The 21,557-nt window shown below is 39.9% G+C and overlaps 1 protein-coding gene across 12 annotated transcripts; it reads left to right on the top strand.

Annotated features, from left to right (window-relative positions):
- Nucleotides 1-7,715: 7,715 nt before the first annotated feature.
- NINJA (Putative interactor of JAZ) lies at nucleotides 7,716-20,300 on the top strand. 12 transcript variants are annotated; one of them, XM_088866817.1, is made up of 4 exons: nucleotides 7,716-7,846; nucleotides 17,117-18,167; nucleotides 18,935-19,474; nucleotides 20,079-20,300. In XM_088866817.1, exons 1-3 carry the CDS (start codon nucleotides 7,817-7,819, stop codon nucleotides 19,429-19,431), a joined length of 1,578 nt encoding a protein of 525 aa, XP_088722943.1. In that variant the 5' UTR covers nucleotides 7,716-7,816; the 3' UTR covers nucleotides 19,432-19,474; nucleotides 20,079-20,300. The 12 variants fall into 12 exon arrangements, with proteins under 12 accessions (XP_088722943.1, XP_088722942.1, XP_020528661.1 ...); XM_088866816.1 differs by having other exon boundaries at nucleotides 19,880-20,300; XM_020673002.2 differs by having other exon boundaries at nucleotides 18,932-19,474.
- Nucleotides 20,301-21,557: the final 1,257 nt, after the last annotated feature.

The raw sequence follows: 21,557 nt of genomic DNA, 5'->3' as shown, positions 1-21,557 counted from the left end.
GAAACTTCAAAAGTTGTCCCGCCTTGAAAAGCCTATTTGTCAGTGGAGAATCTCAAAATCTTTGGGAAAATGAAGGAATAATATGCTGAAAAGTCAGAATTACGTTAGAGGATGCTTTTATGAAGTTTTCTTTTAGAAGATTTTTCATGGCTAATTGTGGTACATCTAATTACATAGAATGGACAGAATAATCACCATGAGAAACCGATAAAACTTAAAGGTTTTAGGATTTTTCATTGATAAACACACACCCACGCACACGAGGGAATAGCCTCGAGAATTTCTATAAGGAAAAAGTTTATATAAGGGTGCAACCTTAAAATATAGAACTATGGATACACTTCAAAAATCCATCGAAAAAAGTTGTTTTAATGTTGAAAAACTTTCTAATTGATCATGTCGACATCGATGTATGACTATGACTAAAAAAAATGATTTTGAGTCTCGAAAATAATATATCTTACAATACATTATTTAGACCGTCCATTTTCAAGTTTTTTATATGTTTATAGATCTACTTGATTTTAATCAGTTTTAGAATTTAAAATTTATAATTAGATATGAAAATAGATTTTGAGATAATCCTAAGCATATTTTACATTAAAATTATATATTATAATAAAATTTAAAGGTGTACATTAATTTGATTGTTTAAGGTTGCAACCTTACGGAACCACACCCTTCATATGACCAACAAAGGTCATTTAGGTGAGCTTCAAAATATTTGGAGTACCCCTTTCTCCAAAATACCCTTACATGTACGAAGTGAAAGAAGGACTCATGTGATCTAGCCAGAGTATATAATTAATTTTTTTTTTAAATATAATAACTTCAAATAAAACAAGAAAAAAAAAATATAATAAGATCTCAAGAACTTGAAGCATTCAAAACCTCACTTTTCATTAACGAAGAGAATACACAACTTATGATTAGGAATGAAGAAAGCAACAAACATATAATCAAGAAACAAAAAGAGGGCGTTAGAGATTACCTCAACCGGGCTTTTTACACTTCACACCGAGTCACCACCTTCCGATGATACAGGATCTAATGGTTAACCTTCAATCTCAACCAAGAAAACAAGTTTTGAACAATCCACACCAATGGAAGATGAACCCCGTTAATCACAAAACTCAAACCCTCAGGTGAACTCTGATAACTTGGTTTGAGAGATGACAACTCGGAATAGCCTAAACCCCTTAAGTTCTTTCACAATATGGGAGAGAGAGATCTCGAAGATGAGAGAATGGGGTGTGCCCCTTATAAGAGTTATGAGAGAGATAGAAAGTTGTGGGTGTAGAGATTTGGATAGGGTACAACCCTTTTTATAGTGCTTGAATAGATTTAAGGTCTTTTAGTGCACAATTGATCTTGGGTGACTTATGGGGTGAGACATATGAGCCGTCCATTCTATAGATGGGTTATCAACTTCATATAGAATGTGCTAGAACCATTTATCCCTCACTTCTTAAACTATTTTCTCATTAATTAATTCAAATAAAAAATTAATATATGATAATATTATTCTTTCTTATTTTATGCATAAGTCTTCTCATACATACCAAAATTTCATTCAAAATTTTCTAAAGGCTTAAGCTTTCTTAAAACAACACTTTCTTATCCCTCAAGCTTTAGAGCTTAAATAGAAAGTATCTTAGGTGGGGTGTGCCACATATTAATGTACATAATGGGCCTCAGTTAATTTGCAATGGTGGCCCTATAAGTCCTATTGGGCCTCCTATGCAATATTTGAAATAAAAATATTTTTAAAAATTCATAAAATCATATTTGAATATTTAAATCAATATATTTATTTTTATATATCCAAATTTGATAAATAAAATATCCAAAGATTTAAAAAAATTCAAATAACAATTATAAAAATCATATATTATCAAAATAAGTAATATTAAATACTTTGATTGGAAAATTCATATGGTTTAGGAATAGATGTACACTGCGGTACTCCACCTTCTACTATGAACTACAAACCATACATGCTTTCTCAAACTGACCCAACGTTGCCCATGACCCACAATCCATGCAGTGGATTATTAATGGGTCACCAAAGTCTAGCCAATAGGCGAAGGGTCGTAGTTTCAGTCTATGGATTTTAGGTTCTCCCCTAGAGACGAACTAAAGTCGCAGACATTAATGCAATATATAACTCAATGGTACACATAGGTTATCTCTCGCATATACATACGCTTCACCTTGAAAGGTGACTCGCTTTCTCGATAATAACTATCAATGTGCATGTCGTGTGATGTCATATGGATGAGGCTTTAACTCCGTCTCTAAAGGCCTCCATCATACACAAAGGTCACACAGTCACTCGGCTCACTCATCTGAGTATACTCCGACCTCATCAAAGATGACCTTTCATAACCCTCATCAGTTTAGTTCTCTATGCCCATTTAACATGGGTTTTTCCCAACCAGACCGGCGTAGCACATTAAACACAGTCCAATATCAGCAAATATCATTTGCTTAGTATGGCCCACACGGGACCACACTTTATCTTTCTACCATATAAATTTATTTATAAGCACTCATAAGGCCTTTAATGGCTACACATACCCACGGTGCTCAAAATATGAAAATGGGTTATTTTTTGACACTAAGTCTTTAACCACAATGAAAAATAGCAAAGCAATAACGTTATTTCTTTTAAGTATTATCAATGCAGAGAAAATAATAAACGGGAAGTGGCAAAAATGCCACAGGATGCATTTGAATCAGCCACACCCCTCAACTTGAGCAATCCCTTTGTTACTCGATTTGAACAAATTGATTGCTCGATTTGAGAGCATTACTCATTCAAATGCCATTTAGATTATCATCATCATCGTCTTAGCATTATCCAACTATTTATAGTCGGCTACACTATCACAGGCCATACGTCAATCATGATTCAAACACCTTTTAGATAAATCTTAATTTATTATTGTTTGGCTTTTGCAGATTTGCAAATGGATACCGAAATAATTTCTTAGTCCAACATTCTTTTGAACACTCAAATCTTTTTTGTTCGGAGGTTCTCCTTTTACTCCTTCCATCGATGAAAATGGGGTGTTAGTAAATGTCATATCATGTTGAAATTATTCGCTTCAAGTATTATCAATAAAAAGAAGAAAAAGTTTTATATAAGGTATAAACCTTACACTATTGAAATGAGGCAGCCTCAAAACCAATCAGAAAATGTTGTTTTGATGCTAAAAACCTTCAAATATTGTCTCAATGTCAGGATGCACGGATATAAAAATAAAAAATAAAAATTTTCAAGTCATGAAAATTGCCCATCTTGTAACACATTATCTAAATAATCAATTCTAAAAAAAATTAATTGTTTAAAGATCTGTTCGATGTGCATCATCGTTGGAACTTTTGTGCACATACACATGAAAATTCGTGAGTATTTTCATGTGAAAAGCTCCCTCATGTGACTAGGTGTGGCTATTTTTTAATACCAATTAATTATAACTTATTTTTTCATACCAATAGGTAGCCAATCGATGTGCAAAAACTCCCATACCTGATTACATGATGGAGTCCTTTCACATAAAATTACATTCACGAAAGTATTTTCATGTGTGCCAAACATGCCCTTAAATTTCATAAATTGGGTTGCGCTTTTCTTGCTCACAAACACCCCCTTGATAAAATGCACAACAAAATAATCATTGTAAATCTCAAAAAAAAAAAAAAAAAACCAAAAAAAGATATTTCCATGACACATTTATGAAATCTCAAGAAAATAATTTAGTAGTCTTTCATCATTTGAGGGAGAGAAATCATGGGAATTATCAATGAAATATATGCTAGCCTCCCAATTATAGATTAAGAAATAGGGGGTTGGTTTTATCTTTTTAGAATCTTCTATTATTATTATATTTAGAGTCTTATATTATTTAGGGTAGGGTTTCAATAAGGTTGCAACTTTAAATAATCCAATTAAGACGCACCTCCAATTTTTATCATAACATATAATTTTAGTATAAAAAATTATTAGTATTATTTGAAAATTTATTTTTTATAGCTAATTATAAAACTTTAAACTCTCAAAATAGTCAAAATCAAAGAGATCTATAAACATATGAAAATCTTGAAAATGGACGGTCTAGATATTGTGTTGCAAGATACACTATTTTTAAGACTTAAAATATTTTTTTTTTTTATATTCATACATCTTGATGTCGAGATGATCAATTAGAGAGTTTTTCATTATTAAAACAATTTTTTCCAATATGTTTTTAGGTGGCAACCTTATATAAACTTTTTCCTATTATTTAACATGAAAAGTAGGTCTTATATTATTTGGTTTTTGAGTGGAAGGAGGCTTGTGTGGAAAATCTCATGGTCTAAAAAGATGCCCATCCAATGTGAATTATTGCAGCCCAATGTTAATACGGAAAATATCCCATTGTGCAGGGGCAATCCTAAAATAGATAATGTCGACTCTACACTTAGATTATCCAAAATACCCTCGTGGCAAAACCTTTTTTTGGAGAAATGACCCATATGCTCTTTAGCAGCGCAGCTATTGAAAAAGGGCAAAAGTTTATATAATGGGGAGATTTTTTTTACTGTCAATTTTTAATAGTTTGAAGTGTTTATAAATATATTCAACCTGCATTATTTTTAAGCTTTAAATTTTATAATTAGAGATAAAAATAAACTTTCGGATCATCACAAAGATTTCTAGTACTGAAACAACATATTTTGATACTCTTTCAAGGTGCGGCTTACTTTGATTGTTTAGGTCTTTAGCTTTATACAAGCTCCACCTTTGACAAAAAAGCATTAATGAAATTTGATGCAAAGAAATATATGCAATAAGACCATTTGTTACAAAGAGATCATAGCCATTATTGACTATTAGATGTGAAATCAAGCGGTTGGAACTGTGTCATTGATCATATACAATGTCCACGATAAAAAATTCTCCATTATTGTATCACATTTGAATTTGTTTGGTTTTAGATCCAATGACTAATAATGATTATGACCTCATTGTACAAAAAATGAATTGTCTTATAGTATACAATCCCAGAGTAGCTATTGAAAGATAGTGGATCTCTAAATTTAATTCTGAATATCATGTCAAAGAATTCGAGTAAAAATTGAAAAATACTAAAGTCTCTAAATTTAATTTTGAATACCAACTCAAATAAATTAAGTATAAATAAAAAAAACAACATTAGCTTGTTCTCAATTTTCTTTAGCACTTTATTAAATGCAGTTTTGGTACTAAAAACCACTATGACACTCTTGAAATTTTATTTCCATGTCTGATTATGAAATTTAAAGTAAGAAAGTTGGTGCAGATCTATCTGATGTATAAATATTTGAAAATAGATGGCCAACATAATGTTTTACTAAATGCATGATTTTAGGGCTTGAAATTTGTGTCGTTTGAAATCGATAATCGTCAAGGTTTGGGTTTTTTTTAAAACCAAAACAACATTTTTTTTTTTTTTTGATATTTGAGCTAGGGTCGTAGTCCCATTCTAGCTTATCTTTTGGAACTTTTAATGGACTCTAGAAGGATCGGTGAAATTGGAGACGTCACTATTTTCTTTGGCCAGGCATTCTTACTTCAGCTATTCATGCAGTGTATCCTCTACTTCAAGCAATTGAAATAAAAGAAAGAAAATAAAGATAATATTATTGAGAAATATAAGTGTCCGTATGGGTGCGGTTTCTATAAGGTTGCAACTTTAAACAATCCAATTAAGACGCACCTCCAAATTTTAGCATAACATGTAATTTTGTTGTAAAAAATTCTTACGATTAATTTAAAATCTATTTTCATATCTAATTATAAAATTTTAAACTCTAAAAATAGTTAAAATCTAGGAGATCTATAAACATATGAAAATATTGAAAATGCATGGCCTAGATAATGTGTTGCAAGATGCACTATTTATGAGATGCAAAAACTATTTTTTTTTTATATTCATACATCTTGATGTTGAGATGATCAAATAGAGGGTTTTTCAACATTAAAACTACTTTTTCGATAGATTTTTGAGATGCCTCTGTAATTCTACATTTTAAGGTTGCAACTTTATATAAACTTTTCCTATATGTATTGACCATTTACTCATTTGGTACAATGACATCGCAATCATCTTTGTTAGATTTGAAATTGATGTAGTGCTCAAAGTTAAAAAAAAAAAATTTCAAATTTATTTACATGCTCCGAACTTCTAGATTTGACATGAGATGATTGAAAGACATATTTGTACGAAAGGCAAATGGCCAATATATAAAACCCTATAATAAAATTTGCGGGGACATACATGCTAGGAATGGTAATGGGTTGGGTTTAGGTCCAGGTCGACTATGTCTTATATGAACATGGACGCAACCTAGACATGGGTCACTTGGACTCGAGCCCAACTTGATAAGTCAGTTGAAGGGTCCAAGTCTAAAAATTTTTAAAAATAAAAAATATATTTATATACTATATAATATTTTGGGATTGTATGCTATGAGATAATTTATCTTTGGTAAGGAAATCACTATTCGTACTATATATTACATGCTAAATTATATGGCTTGGGTTATCTTTGGTAAGGAAATCACTATTCCTACTATTTATTACATGCTAAATTATATGGCTTGGGTTATGTCGTAAAGTTCAAAAAAATTAGTCTAGCCAGTGATACATTCATAACCACCCGATTTGAAAATGAAAGTGATTGTGATATTCTTGTATTAAAAGTAAATGGTCAATTTGTATACTTTTTTGTATATATTTTATATATTTTTTATTGGATCGTGCCGACCTAGACTGGACCCAACTTGACCTAATAGGGTCCAGACAGACCCTAGTTGGGTCCAAGCATTTGGACTTGGACCTGACCCATCGCATCCAAATTTTGGACATTGACATGGACCTAAACCTAGCCGTGTGGGTCGACTTGACATGATTGCCACCCCTAATACATGGCAAATGTGTAGGGGCCTTCTACTAGGAATAGACCCCATGTTAGGTGTTAAGGTACTAGAGTACCACAACATGATGTTTTGAATTATAGTTTTGTTGTGGGATGATAATTCCTACCGCTGTGGGATGATAATCCTTACCTGGGTCGACTGCCAAAAAAAAAAAAAAAAAAAAAAAAAAAAAAAAAAGAGCATCCCCCAATAAAAAAAGTGGGCATTTTAATAACTTTTCCATTTTAATTTTTATTCCCTAATAGAGAATTGTTTGGTGCATCCAAGCCCATGCCTCTTACTATGCGGGCTTGGAGATTTACACCACCCACCAAAGAAAGTATAGATCAACAAATAATAGTCCTCTAAAGAAAAAGTAAAATCATTGGTTCAAATATTTTTTCAAAAAGTATTATTTATAGTTTCTAAAATTTATTTATTTTTACGAATTAATAATCTACTTGTTAAAGATTATATATTCTCTAAAAATTAAGATTAAATTCTATTTCAAAAATAAATTATTAAGATGGCCGCATTTATACATGCGAGTCTGTGGACTCATAGAAACCGTGTCGCTCCTAATACTCGTTGTTCAAAGACAAAAAACCAGTGGGTCCAAACGAGCGCATGGAAATCACATGCCAAATATTAGAAAGATCAGAAAAATCAATGCAGAAAATATTCCATTTATTTTAGTCCGAAGGCCGCTCGGTATTTTCCTTTCCAAAACCTGGGACTTTTTCTCCATTTCTCAACCCCACCTGCATTTTGACTCGTTGATTTTGGACCTAAAGTCTCTCTTGGACCTAAATTCTGCCTCTCTACAAAACCCAAATACCGAAATCCAGTTTCATGGCGGGTTTTTGGATTTATGGGGTTTTCAGGGCTTAATCTGCTTCAGGTGTGTAGCTTTACTCAATTGGAAAGCTTCTAAAAGTTGCAGTTTTTGATGTGGTTTCTGCATCTTGATGTTGGATTTGATTTGGGTTGCTGTTGATTTTCACTCTTTCCTTTTTGGTGTTTTTGTTTTTTTCTTTCTGTATTGATGTGAGTGTTGCAGTTCTTGATCTGTTTTTTGGTTCACAATATTGGGTTTTGATTTGGGCCACTGAAAATTTGACAATTTTTCTTTTGATGGAGGTCAAAATTGCAGTTATTGATCTGTTTTTTGGATCTTGATATAGGTTTTGATTTGGGTTGCTCGAAATTTCATACTTGTGTTAGGTTCATTGAGTTGGTAATCACTTTGATGGATCTGGCTCTGGTTTTGCATCTCTCGGTCATTAGTCCTTTTGGGATTTATGTCGTGGATTTGCCTTTTGTCTAGCTGAATATGTTTTGTACTGTGCTTAATTGCTTACTTGAATAGGATGCTATGCTTTATTTGGGGTTTTCTTTAGAAACCTTAGTAGTTTAGAACATTCTAGAATGCATATTGGAATTGGTGGGAATAGGGGTGATAGTTTATGATATTTTGTAGTTTATGATATTTAGTGTTCCAGAGGACGTGTGGTAAGTAGGTGCTTTTGGTGCCATTTTTCTGAATTTTATGGGATTTTACTAGTGTTTGTATTGTGATTTTCTCTGCTCCTTGTGATTATCTTGTCTTACTGATCTATTTTATTGGCTTTAACTTTGTGTTTGTATTGCGACTTTGTTTACACACCCTTTCTTGTTTTGATAATGTTAACGTTTGTAGAAAAGAAGAGGAGGTACAAAAGGGATGTTCCAGGGGACCCACAAGCCGGGTCGCCTGGCAAATATAGGTTACCCAAAGGAGTAACCCTATACAAAAAATGGGGCTTATATCAGTTGCCCTTTACAGCAGTGTACAGTGAAGGCCAAAAAGGCTCAAAGAAGCCAGGCCATTTGCAAAAGAAACCAGAGGAGCAGTCCTTTGGTGCCAAAAAGGGGGCCGGCCCCTGTCTGCTAAAAAATCTGTCCATGAAACTCCATGATTCACGGTCTGTGCAAGAGCCCCATCCCTAGCCAGCTGGTCTGCGAGGGAGTTTGATTCCCTCCAGGTATGCATTCATAAGACGGGAAGATCCCTGCATATGTGGGAGATTTCATCAAAGATAGATGCTAGCTACCAAGGAGCAGGGGCGCGGCCAGCAGCCCAAGTTAAGATGTTCTTTGTATCTCCTTCTACCAGCAAGGGAAGGTCCCAGCCAGATTGGAGTGCTTTGAGTCCCGACAGAAGAGCCAAAGACTCATCCAACTGAGAATCAGCGTGACCGATGTGAGTTGAGAAGGTTTCTAGAATGTGTCCAAGAGGATCTCGGAACACCCCCCCAATGCCTGATGGTTCGGGATTCCCAAGGGAACACCTGTCAAAGTTAAGCTTGATGTGATTTACCGGAGGGGACAACCAATTGTTTACTCTCGCTGTCTGTGCGATTGGAATTGAATGACATTTTCGCGCCTATGAATGAAGGCTGTGGCTGAGATGCCATTGAAGGCTTTGTGGTTTGTTGCCCAGAAGATCACTAAGGAAGTGATTCTATGTAAAAGGGCAAGGACCTCACTTTTGGCATCTCTAAATATCCTGGAGTTTCTCTCAGTCCAAATTACCCATATCGTTGCTGCTATGGAGGCCCTCCATAAGAGTCTACTTGCCTTGGGCCAAGGAGGGTCCGCAACGAGGAGAAGAGACCTGGAATAGAGGCTGGAGTTTCCCAGGTCAGATCGAAGAGTCCAAGGATTTTACTCCACAAGCTATGGGCAAGAGTGCAGTGAATAAATAGGTGCGGGTTGGTCTCTTCCTCGCAACAGCACATCACACACTTGTTGGGGATTGGGATACCCCTCCGTTGTAGGTGATCTACCGTGCGGGCTCTTTCAGAACCCGCTATCCAGTTAAAAGCCTGCACCTTTGGTGGGGCAATGGAAGACCATACCTTTAAGAGGACTGTAGATGGGGATGGCGGGGTAGAGGGCGGCAGCAGAATCTTGTAAAATGAAGAAATCGAGAAGAGTCTCAAAGGTGAGGGAGGCCAGATGACTCTATCAGCGACAGAGTGGGCCAAGAAGGTGGAATGAAGTAAGGAGGCAGCGAGGTGAATTCCAGGAATTCAGGATCCAAAAGGATCGTCTGAAACGAGGGTTCCAAACGCTTGGGCCCCCCTAAAGCTGGGAGCTCTTCAACTAAGGAGGAGGATGGATTGGAGGCCAGAGACAATAACAAGGGGAACCTATCCCTCAAGGGGGTGAGACCTAGGTCATACCAAAAACTAATTCTGTGACCAACCCTCCGGTGAAACCAAATATTTTGTTGAAAAGCAGTTAGGGCCGTAGGAAGGATTTCCATGCCCCAGAAGTTTAGGTGGGTCTTTTACCCTCCAGCAGCCAAGCATTATGTGGGATACGGTATTTGGAACGTACCACATTAGACCAAAGTAGATTGTTGTGGTTTGCTAGGCGCCACCACCATTTGCTGAGTAGAGCAGTATTCTGTTTCCTCAAATATCTAATCCCTAGTCCTCCCAAATGTTTAGGTTGGCAGACGTTCTGCCATAAAACAAGGTAAAACTTAATAGAATCAGAGTCGCCCGACCAGAGGAAATTTCTCATAAGCTGTTCCCGGCGATTGGCTACAGCCGTTGGCATGTGGAAAAGAGACATGAGGTAGACCGGAGTGTTCGACAAAGTAGCCTTTATTAGTGTAGTCCTATCGGCAAAGGATAAGAATCTGCCTTTCCAACCAGCTAGATGTCGGTCTACCGTATCTATAACATGAGACCACTGTCTCTTTTTGGGTTTCCCAATGCCCAACGGCATCCCAAGGTAGGTAGTTGGTAGATCTTCAACTTTGCATGACCAAAGGGGGATGAGCTTTTTGGTCTCTAAGGGAGAAAGAGCTAGCCCAATCATTGTAGATTTCCCCATATCTACCTTGAAGCGGCATATTCGAAACACTTGAGAAAGCGGCGTAAGTACTCAATTTCAAGTGGTACAACATTGATGAACACCAACGTATCATCAATGTACTGTAGATGGGTAACAGCAGGGCCTCTTGGACTACTCTTGAAGCTTGAAAGAAGGTGGGATTGGTACATGCGTGAGATAGAACAACTGAAATCCTCGGCTGAAATTGCAAACAGGAAAAGGGACAGGGGGTCCCGTTGCTTAAGACCCCTTGAGGAACGGAAGGAACCTCTTGGTGTGCCATTAATAAGCAAGAAGAAGAAGGGATGGGCGTAACAGCCCCTCATCCATTTTCTCCATCGGGCCCCAAACCCATCCTTGCCATTGTTTCGTCCAAAAGTGACCAGTCGACGTGGTTATAGGCTTTTTCCCAATCGATCTTTAAAGATCAGTCTAGGTTTTTTGGCAAGGTGTCTGGAGTGGGTGCACTCGTGAGCGACGAGGACCCCGTCAAGGATATACCTTTCTTTAATGAAAGTGCTGTGATTCAAGGAGATCACAAAGGGTAGCACCTCTTTAATCCTAGTGGCCAGCACTTTGGACAGAATTTTATATGTTGAATTGACCAAACTAATTGGTCTGAAATCCTTGAGTTCCTCAGCCCCTTCAACCTTGGGAACCAAAGCGATGAAAGTGGCATTCATCGCTTTGTGAAGAATACCACGATCAAAAAATTCATCAAAGAAATTGATAAAGTCAGGCTCAAAAGTATCCCAAAAAATCTTGAAAGGGGCAACAGGGAAGCCGTCTGGGCCTAGGGCTTTGTCTTTGCCCAGGTCAGTTATGGCGTCAAAGATTTCTTGCTCTGTGAAGGGTGTTTCCAACCACTAGGACTAGTGATTAGGTAAAGTAAGGAATTGGAGGTCCACCATCCTAGGCCTCTGTTCAGAAGGGGCAGCATAGAGGGAGCGATAGAAGGAAAGAATAGCATCTTCAATGTCAGCAGGTGGATCGAGAGCATAATTTTCCACCTTAAGCATCGAGATGGAGTTCTCTCTACACCGGCAATTAGCTATTCTATGGAAATAACCAGTGTTGTGGTCACCATGGCGCAACCATTTGACCCTAGAACACTGAAACCAGAAGATCTCTTCTATTTTGAGGATAGAGAAGTAATCAAGTGTAAGTTAGGTCTTGAGGTTCGACTTAGCTGTGGAGAGGGGTAGGGACAATTCAGACTGGTTTAGTGCTTGAATGGTTGACAGAAGAGAGCTTTTGGTTTGACTAAAGTTCTGAGGAATAGTTCTGCTCCAGTTTTTGAGAGCCATTTTCAGAAGTTGAATTTTCCATTGGAGAATAAACCCTACCCTACCCGAGACTAAGGGTGACAAAGAATCCCACCATTGAGGGATAAAAGAGGACAAAGAAGGTTCTTCCAACCACGCCAGCTCAAAACGGAAAGGTTTAGGGGCCCCTGTGAGCCTAGTGGGTTTGGAGTAGAATAGGGCAATGGTATGAAGAAGGTTTAGGGAGAGCCATTGCATGGGATCCTGAGAAGGCATCATCCCATTGCAGAGACGTTAGGATATGGATAGGGAGGGTTGGGAAGAATGATCACACCACGTGAACAGGTTGCCCTGTAGGGGGATGTCTAGTAGTTCATTTCGTGAGATGAAGTCTAAGAAATCAAGCATTCCTTGTGAGATATTAGAGCTGCTGTTGCGCTCGAACGACCACCTTGTGATGTTGAAATCTCCTCCAAGGCACCATGCCGGGTGGGGAAGATTGGCAACGAGATCCAGTTCTTCCTAAAACTCAAGTCCGAGGGACACTGTATTTGGCCCATAAACTGTTGTGAATTTCCAAGGAAAACCATCTGAGATCCTTGTGAGGATTGCAATCACTGAAAAATTCCTAAGGTGGGAAGAGCTTAGGGCGTGTTCAGTAGGGTTCCAAATGACTTGTATGCCTCTAGAGGCTCCGGCCGCAGCAATAGAAATCCACTGGCACGGGTGATGAGTTGCATGGTAGGGGTCGGTTGTTTAGTTCTTGTGCGAGCTAAGATGGAAGGGTTGTGTTTGGCACACAGATCCCTCGCTGCAGAGCGCTTGAGGTCTTGTCCTAAGCCCTGAACATTCCATGAAACAGCTTCATGAGGAACAATGGCAGTATGACGAAGAGTTAAGCCTAGGAGACCTACTAGGGAGGGGCTCCTGATCGGAGGGTGGAGCGAGGACCACCGCAGTTGGCACCGAGTGTGGTTGTTTGTCGTAATTGATGTTGGAGTAAAGGTTTAAGATCCCCCTATGGCCTTTGATCCTTACCTTGAGATTACTCTCAACCTCATCCTTGAAAAAAACGGTGGAAAGGCCCCTTAGGACCATGATATGGGAAGCCCATAACCCTTAGGATCTCCTTGAAGTCTCCTTGTCCCCGGTCAATAGCATTGACATAGTCTGAATCCACTGAAGGGGGCGATTGCGAGTTCGGTGACCAAGGGAAGGGGGAAGAGGCAGGAGAAGGCTGAGCGCAAAGGTCAGCAATAGGGGAGCGGGGTGTCTCAAAAGGGTTGCAGGGGTAGAGGTCAGTAGGTAGGTGGGGTAGGGTTCCACAGGGGGAGAGCCTGTCTGAGATGCAGGGGGGTGGAGGTGTTTTAGGTGCCGGGAGCCGTAAGAGAGGAGGGAGAGCGCAGAGAGGGGTATGCTGTGAGATCATGGAGATGGGGCTAAGACAACTCCAAAGGGAAGTGGTAGGCCGTCGCATGTTGTGAGGGATCGGAAGCTGCATGGGTTGAAGCAGGGTAGGGGATAGCTTGGACAGGTGGGACAAGGGGGTAAGGGTAGGTGGTGGAGGGCTGGAGGGGGGGGGGGGGGGTGTGGAGCACCGACTCAGGCAGAAGCAGAGGTCCGCAAGAGTCTGGGTACGAAAAGGTATGGGAAGCCATCTCTATCTTAGCTTGGTCCAAGAGCATCAAGTTTGGAGAAAAGTGGTGGTAGGGGAAGGGGCTAAGGCCTCAAGATTGGGTGGGGTCGGGTCGAGAGTCTGGGCCACCAAAATCCCAGCAGAGAGGGGAGGCCACTCCAAAGGCGCTGACGAAAGGGGTGGCACCGAAAGAGATAGAGGAGAGAGAGGGTTAAGGTTGGACAAACCAAACACGGATGTGCTGGGGGGATAAGAAGGGTCAGGGGTCAAAGTGGCAGTGATACCACTCCGGGATGGGACCCAGGAAGGGGGGGGGGGGGGGGCTGGGCAAGAGAGACGAGTCAGGGGGCCCCGTCGAGAACTGTAGAAGGAAAGGGGGACCAGAGAGGGGTGGGGAGATAGGGTCAGGTGGAGGGGGTGAGGGTTGGGGTGGAGAAGAGGGGGGGAGGTGGTGGAGAGAGAGGATCTTCGTCGAAGGGTGAGAGAGTGAGGATAGAGAGAAGGCTAGTTGGAAGAGAGGGTGAGATGCAGACTAGAGATGGTGAGAGGGCGAAGATGGGGGTGGGTGGAGATGATGGTAGCTGAGAGTGGACGAGGGGCTCGAGGATGGGGTTAGGTGGCTCAGGGGGTACGGTTATGATACGGGGACGCATGTCTCCAAAAGGATTCAAAGAAGGGTTGACATGGGTTGGGATGTTGGATGAAAAAGAGGAGAGAGAGAGAGAGAGAGAGAGAGAGAGAGAGAGAACAGGGACAAGTGTCACAACGTCATAGGTAAAGAGAGGCGGTGAAGGGAGAGACTCGACGACGGGCCTGTGGGCTGAGACAATGGTGGGCCGGCTACGAGAGGGTCTGCCTGATGGTCTAGCAGTATCATTAATGAAGGCTGCAAAGGTGGGTCCAATAAATCAGCGTCCACCTGAACCTCTTTGCCAGGGCGAGAGGTGAAACCCCTAAGTGACTGCAAAGTTGAGTTTGCCGGGGTGCGAGAAGAAAGGAGAACAGGTGACACATGCGGCTAGATAGGTGGAGTGGGCCATTGATAGGAGGAACAGTTAGGGGTTCGGCATGGGCAGCAGCAAGGTGGGCGGCTGTCGTGCTGTTGTCAGTTTACTCCTATGTTGGTTGTCACGTAACTCCCAAAGGCGCCAAACTTGCAAGCTATGGAACCTTGTACGAACCTCCTTCCCATGTTCTGAAACCACCAACGGGGGACGCCGCCCATGGCGGTGACGGCGGCCGGGCACCACTCTCCAGTCAGCGGGGGAGGCCTTGAGGGAAGGTTGAGCGACATCATGGTTGATGAATTGAGGGGATGGTGGAGAGGCCGAAGTCCAAGACACCGTCACGCGATAGAAAGAGCCATTCACCTCCATCCAGAGAGAAGAAGGGATGAGACGAGGATCCAAAGTTTCGAGTAGCAGGTGAATGGATCCACTAGGAAGGAATTCAAATGATTTCCAGTGGATCTCGACCAGGTCATCACAAGCTTCGGCTATCTTCCAAAAAGCGGTAGGGGACCAAGAGTGTAAGGGAATGTGAGAGGCCGTAAGCCAAATCCGCTGCTTCTTGAAGGAGCCTATTTCTAGCGACCATTTGCTGAGCTCAAGCTGTACTCCCTTGAAGGTGGGCAGAGAATCCGAATGGAGAGTGCAAAGGGCACTGGCTTATGAAGGGAAGTTGAAAAGGATGGTTCGGTTACAGAGACGAAGGCACCCCAGTTCCGGCTCCCCCCAAAGACTCTAACCCCATTTTTCGATAGCCCTGAAATCATCTCTCTTGGGTTGAAAGAAACCTACCAAAGATGAGCGAAGTTTGAATTTGAGGGTAGCAGAGATCTCGTTCGGAATATGAATGGTCTGCGAGAGATAAGAAGAGGAGGTTTTTGACAGAATGGTAGGCGGCTGAGTAAGAGGGGGGTTCACTACCTCTGCCGGACCACCTACGGGCTTAGAAAGCATCGCCTGTGCGTAGGTGGGATTTGGGGGATTGAAGACCAGAGGGCTGAGCCGAGGAAATGGAAGGGGGGAGATAAGTAGAAGAAGAATGTAACTGGCTAGAAAGGCTTTTCATCAAGATAGCTTTGGTTTTCTTTTCCACATATAATTTCTACTATTTCATTTTGATATTATCATAGTTCTTTTTCTTTCCCAATATGGACCATTATCTTATAGTCTGGACCTTTGATTCTAGATGTTATATGTGTTTAGATTTAAGAGCTAATCACTTTGCAGGAGTCATGTTTTACTAGCTGTGGTTTCTTAGCCATTTGCTAGAATGATATCCTTGAAGGAATCTTAAAACATGTTTGTGGGCAGAAGTGTGTGAAATCCTTTCCACTTGTTTGAGATAGTGCCCTACATTATCATAGTTTTTCCAACTAAAGTGATACTCATGAGATGTACATGCATTTTCTTGTGAGCTGCCTATTTTGTAGTCAACATTCAATTTTGAAAGACTAGATCAGGTTTAAGGCTTATATTGCTATTGGGTGTAGAAAAAGGGTCATGTCGGTTAGTAGGAGTTTGGTTTTTATGTATTATCGTGAATATTGATGGCAAGAGTTATGGAATGGATCCTTATCATATTTATAGAAAAGTAATGAATTGAATGAATCCTCAAAGTGCATTGGAGGCTTTCCCATTGTTATAACCATCTATGTGATGGGGCACGGTGAGTGTTTGGGAATATTTTTCCGATTTTTGTGACCTGTGTGTAATGAGGCAATGTACGATACTTCTGGTCATTAATAGCAGTTCATTGTTCCGGAAAGATCATCCAATGGATATAGTTTATGTTTATTCCCTCGGTTGATGGGCTGGATATATTTATTTATTTATTTATTTATTTTGTTAATCTCTCTCCCTTTTCTTGAGTATGGATCTAGTTGAAACCACTTTTGGTTTACTTGAATATGGGTCTCGTTGAATCCACATAGGGGATGCATGGAGGTCTTGATATGGGGTTTAGGGTAAGTTTGTTTTTGACGAGGGACAAACTGTGTATAAGTGATCCTCCTCATCCAAACTGTTGATAATTCTGATGGACCAACAGAGCTATGTCCTTCAAGATGCTATTGAGCTTGTGGATTGTTTTGACTATGATATATGCTTCTTCACTCCATGATAATTAGTTGCTAGCTTTCAGATAGGCATACAAGCAGCTGCATGAAAACTCTTTATTGTTCTTTTACTCGAGAATGCTGTTTAAAACATGTGCTAGATATCTGGTTACTTTCATTTTGAATTTTGATATTGGCATGTAGCTCTTACTTTTTTCTTTCCTCTTAATGTCCATTAGTATATTCAGGTGGGCTTTCCATCTAGGGGGGACCATGAACCATAAGTCTTTGTCTAACAAAGGAATATACGTAACCTAACAGTTTTGTAGTATAACAATGGAGGATGATAGTGGGATCGAGTTAAGCTTGGGTCTATCTTGTGGTGGTTCGTCTGGGAAATCAAAGGCTAAAGATGGTTTCTCAGAGCCTAACTCAGAGGAAGGAGGCAATCACAGACCTAAAGATGGAAATTTCACCATGGGTGATTTCCTTCAAAAAGGCATTGAAACCAGAGGTCCAGATGGTAACGATTCAGGTTCAAAGAACCATGAAAACTTTTTTACTGACCTTGGAAAGCGCCCTGCTCTCGATTCATCAACTGAGCTCCATGGAAAGAGTTCTCAGTTTACTGGTTTTAAAGACTCATGGATCACAAACACAGAGGGTGGTAACAAGAGAAAGATGCTCTTTGAGGATCCAAAGCAACAAAAGAAGGTCGAAAGGGAAGCCGAGAATACTGATAAGAGTCCTTTTGGGGTGAAAAACTCCACAGTTTCAGTAACAACTGAAGAGGTTTCTTCAGCTGATAATGAGGCCACAGCCGAGTCTGAGACTGAGGGCTCGTCATCAAGAACTCTTTCATCAGTGGAGAAGGATGGGATAAAACGTTTTATAGGTGGTGGTTCAGACAAAAGAAAGGATAAACAGGGGTTTTGTGAGCCTAGTTCAACAGATCCTCAAGTGCCCGTGGTTAAGCAATTGAGTGTTTTGGGAAATGATTCAAACCACGAGCTTGGAAACAGGCCCTATGGGATGCCCTATTCAATCCAACCTGTCGGTATCATGGCCATGCCCTATCCACTCCCTAAATTAAACCCTAATAGTGGGCCCCACCCATCTGGTTCGGGGATTCCCATGCCTTATCTTATGCAATTAATGCCTCCTGGTTCAAATGGTGAGCGCCCGACAATAAGGGCAATGAGCCCGGCAATGGGTCAGTTGGCTTTCGGTTACTCAGCTGTTCAGCTTCCAACACTGGAGCATGAGTCTCCTTGGGGTGCTCTATCACAGGCTCAGCAGTTCCCTCTCTTTGGTAATAGAGGTGGAATGGCTAATGGAGAACATGTCGACAACGACTTGAGAATCCCACAAGGTTTACTTCTTTTCCTCCTCACTCTCTTTTCTTTATTTTTCTTTGAATAATTAATCTTTCACAGAAGTATATTATAGTCTAATTGATTGTGGAAAACCGTTATTCATAGCTGTCATGACTATTCAACGAATTCTGGACTGCTGGAGAGAGACTGGAACCCCCATTAGGGGAATTTCTGGTTCTGCGGGGTCCTTTCTCTCTGTTACTGTGATATTTATTGGATTGTTGTGACCCTGATGGATTATGGTTTTTCATTTCCCTTGGAGTATATTATCCTCTCCCGTTTAAATAACCTTTCATGCTATGTAGTTTTATTTGTATATCTAAGTTTGTGGATGCGTGGTCGTGGGTCTGAAATATTAGATATTTTGATGAAACCTTTGGCTGAAACTTCTTGGTATTATAGCTGAAATTTTGACTTGCTTTTTGGTTCCAGAATTCATATAATGCTTCCATTTTCATGAGTAACTAAAACAATCAAACTTTGCATTTTAGCTGTTTTGGCTGAAATTCTCGTTATTAGAGCCAATAACTTGCTGCCATTAAATTGCACAAGGTGAGTCGTAGAATGATAACACAGATTCACATGGTACCCTTTAACTCGATCTGCATTGGTTAGTTGGTGGCTGCTCATTCTGACACAGTCCTTCGAAAATATAGCACCATGATTCATGTGCAGTTTTCCCACCTTCTATTTGTCATCAAATATTTAGCATGAAACTTTGACCATTCTTATATATGGATATCTTTTGCCTCTGTTTTAGCAGCCATGGTTCAGATGCCCAACAGTTCTGATTCTCTGTCTCGAGAAGGCAAGCCATCCGAATCCAAAAGCTCTAGCAAACCAAAGGACCTAGATGGGACTGTGGTGTGTACATCCTCCAATGCAGGCGATGAGCCAAAAGGGACTGAAGTGGGCTCGATGAGGGCTCCGGTTCATGAAACCACTGAACCTCCCTCACAAACTGTCTTTTCTCTTGAGGGCTCAGGCATAAGGCCAGGAATAGCACCTAGTGTTAAGTTTGGGGGAAGTGGCTCTTTTCCTGATCTTCCATGGGTCTCAGCTACTGGGTCTAATGGAAAGACAATTTCAGGTGTGACCTACAAGTATGACAGGAACCAGATCAAGATAGTTTGTGCCTGTCATAGCTACCACATGTCACCAGATGAATTTTTGCACCATGCCAATACTGAGGGCCTGAATTCAGATGGCACTTTAGGTTTGGCTGCAATATCGAATGACAATCAGGCAGCCTCGACCTAGAGCTGAAATGGTGGTCTCTTAATATCTCTCATATTTTACAAAGGTATTGAGCATCAACACAGGGCTGAAATGCTGCCCCCTCTGTTTTCTGTGAGCCTTGTTTAGCTTTGTGAAATCTCTCTCTCTCTCTCTCTCTCACACACACACACACTCACACACATACACATGTGCACGTGCATATACACACACCCACACACACGGTGTTTGGCCCTCAGTGCCAAGCTGTAATGCTGCTCCTATTTAAATATATTATTTGCTTACCAAAAATATTTCGATAGAATCTTATTAACTTCCTGAAACGGAATCTTTCTCTCTCTCTATATTTCCCCATATATATATATATATATATATATATATATATATATATATATATATATATCTGTCTATTTACGACTAAACCCAGAGCTTAAATTGTTGTCTTACCTGTTTTTGCATGGTTGAAATTCAGCCTTAGTCAAGAGATGAAGTTGTGGTCTCTCCCTCTTCTTTTTACCATGATATTTACAGAGCTGGAATGGTGGTCTACGTCTTCTTCTGACAGCCATATTCAGCCTTACCTGAGATCTGAAATAGTGGTCTCACTCTCTATTTACAGTGATACTGAATCTGAGTACAGAGCTGATATAGTGCTCTTTTGTTTTTTGCAGTGATGTTATAACCACTGTTATTGAACAATGACATGAATAATGTAAATTGATTATGGCTCAGAGCTGCTGAGCCCACTTGAACATGGTTTTCCTTGTGAAATGTCGTGGGAATTTCTAAATCTTGTATTTCCGTTATCTGATGCTCAATTTCAATGTAGCATACTATGTAAATCTTATAACTTGAGATGTAATATATACATGAAGCTCTTCTTTTATGTAAAATGTCGAAATGAAGATTCGTCTCTAAGAGTTATCTTCTCTCATTTTGGCTTTTGTATTCGATAAATTCTACTACTAGGAATTTTATAACTCTTCGTTCATTTTGGCTTGTCTTTGATAAATCCTATTATTACAAAATCTAGAGAGGGAGGGAGGGAGTTTAAGGTCTTGGGTCACTTTGAAGAGAGAGAGAGAGATTTTAAGGCCTTGGGTCCCGAGAGAGAGATTTTAAGGTCTTGGGTCCTGAGAGAGAGAGAGAGAGAGAGAGCTAGTTTTTATATTGTTTAATATCTCGAGAGAAAGAGAGCTAGTTTTTAGATTGTTTAATATCTCGCATTCATCACACTATATTCCAAAGTAACGTTGGAGCAACACATGCAACAAATCTTGTCGTCTTTCCAGTTCCCTGTTTCTTGGGAACAAAAGAAATCATCCATCCATCATGTTCATCAGGGCTTCCTGGTCTTGCGACAAAAAAATCCCAGAAAGATACTGGTTTTCCTCAAGCTTATATTATTCGACTTTCACCCTCTCCTTGGATTCCTCCACAACCATTTTCTTTGTGAAAGTTTGGATGCAGCGATGATACGGAACAAGAAAAAGGAATTGAAGAACCCATATCAAATCTCCATTGTAAAGCTGATTACTACCTACCTGTGCATGGCTTTCTCCAAGTTGCTCAAAATTTAGCTTTGCTATCCTATTATATTTGACATATCTGAGAATGAGAAAGAAAATCAGTAACCTCACATTTAAGAAATACAACACCCTCCCACCTATCTATATATCTAAAGCAAACTACAGGGTGTAAGTCCAGATGTTACCAATCCTTGGGCTTTTCTTGGAACCCCTGACTTGGGTATATCCATAGTTATTCTTTAGATCCATTGATAGCTGGGCCATGGAAACCTATGGTTCAGTAAGATACCCCTATTTACCGAAGCATCATTCATGTTCAATCTCCACTCATAAATAAGGGCGACTAATACCCCATCAATACCAAGACCTCCTCTTGTGATTGGGAAAATAGATGTGAGATACCATTCGCATTTGTTGACACCACAATCAGTGTCCAGTATGGCTAACCCCATGGGAGGACTTCCTATCACCACAACCTAGTTTTGTAACAAAAAGAATCATCAATATTATTGGAATATTGATATTGTCAATATTTATTATTATAATTGGTAACAGTTAACAAATTCAAAAAAATAAAATAAAATATTATAATTGGTTCTAGTTAAAAACTATATGATTAAT

This window comes from Amborella trichopoda, chromosome 5, assembly GCF_054954075.1.
Source record: "Amborella trichopoda isolate Santa Cruz 75 chromosome 5, AtrichopodaSantaCruz75HAP2 v2.0, whole genome shotgun sequence".
NCBI classification, from domain to species: Eukaryota; Viridiplantae; Streptophyta; class Magnoliopsida; order Amborellales; family Amborellaceae; genus Amborella; species Amborella trichopoda.
Note: the sequence above shows the minus strand (reverse complement) of the source record. Positions and strands in the feature narration are given on the sequence as shown.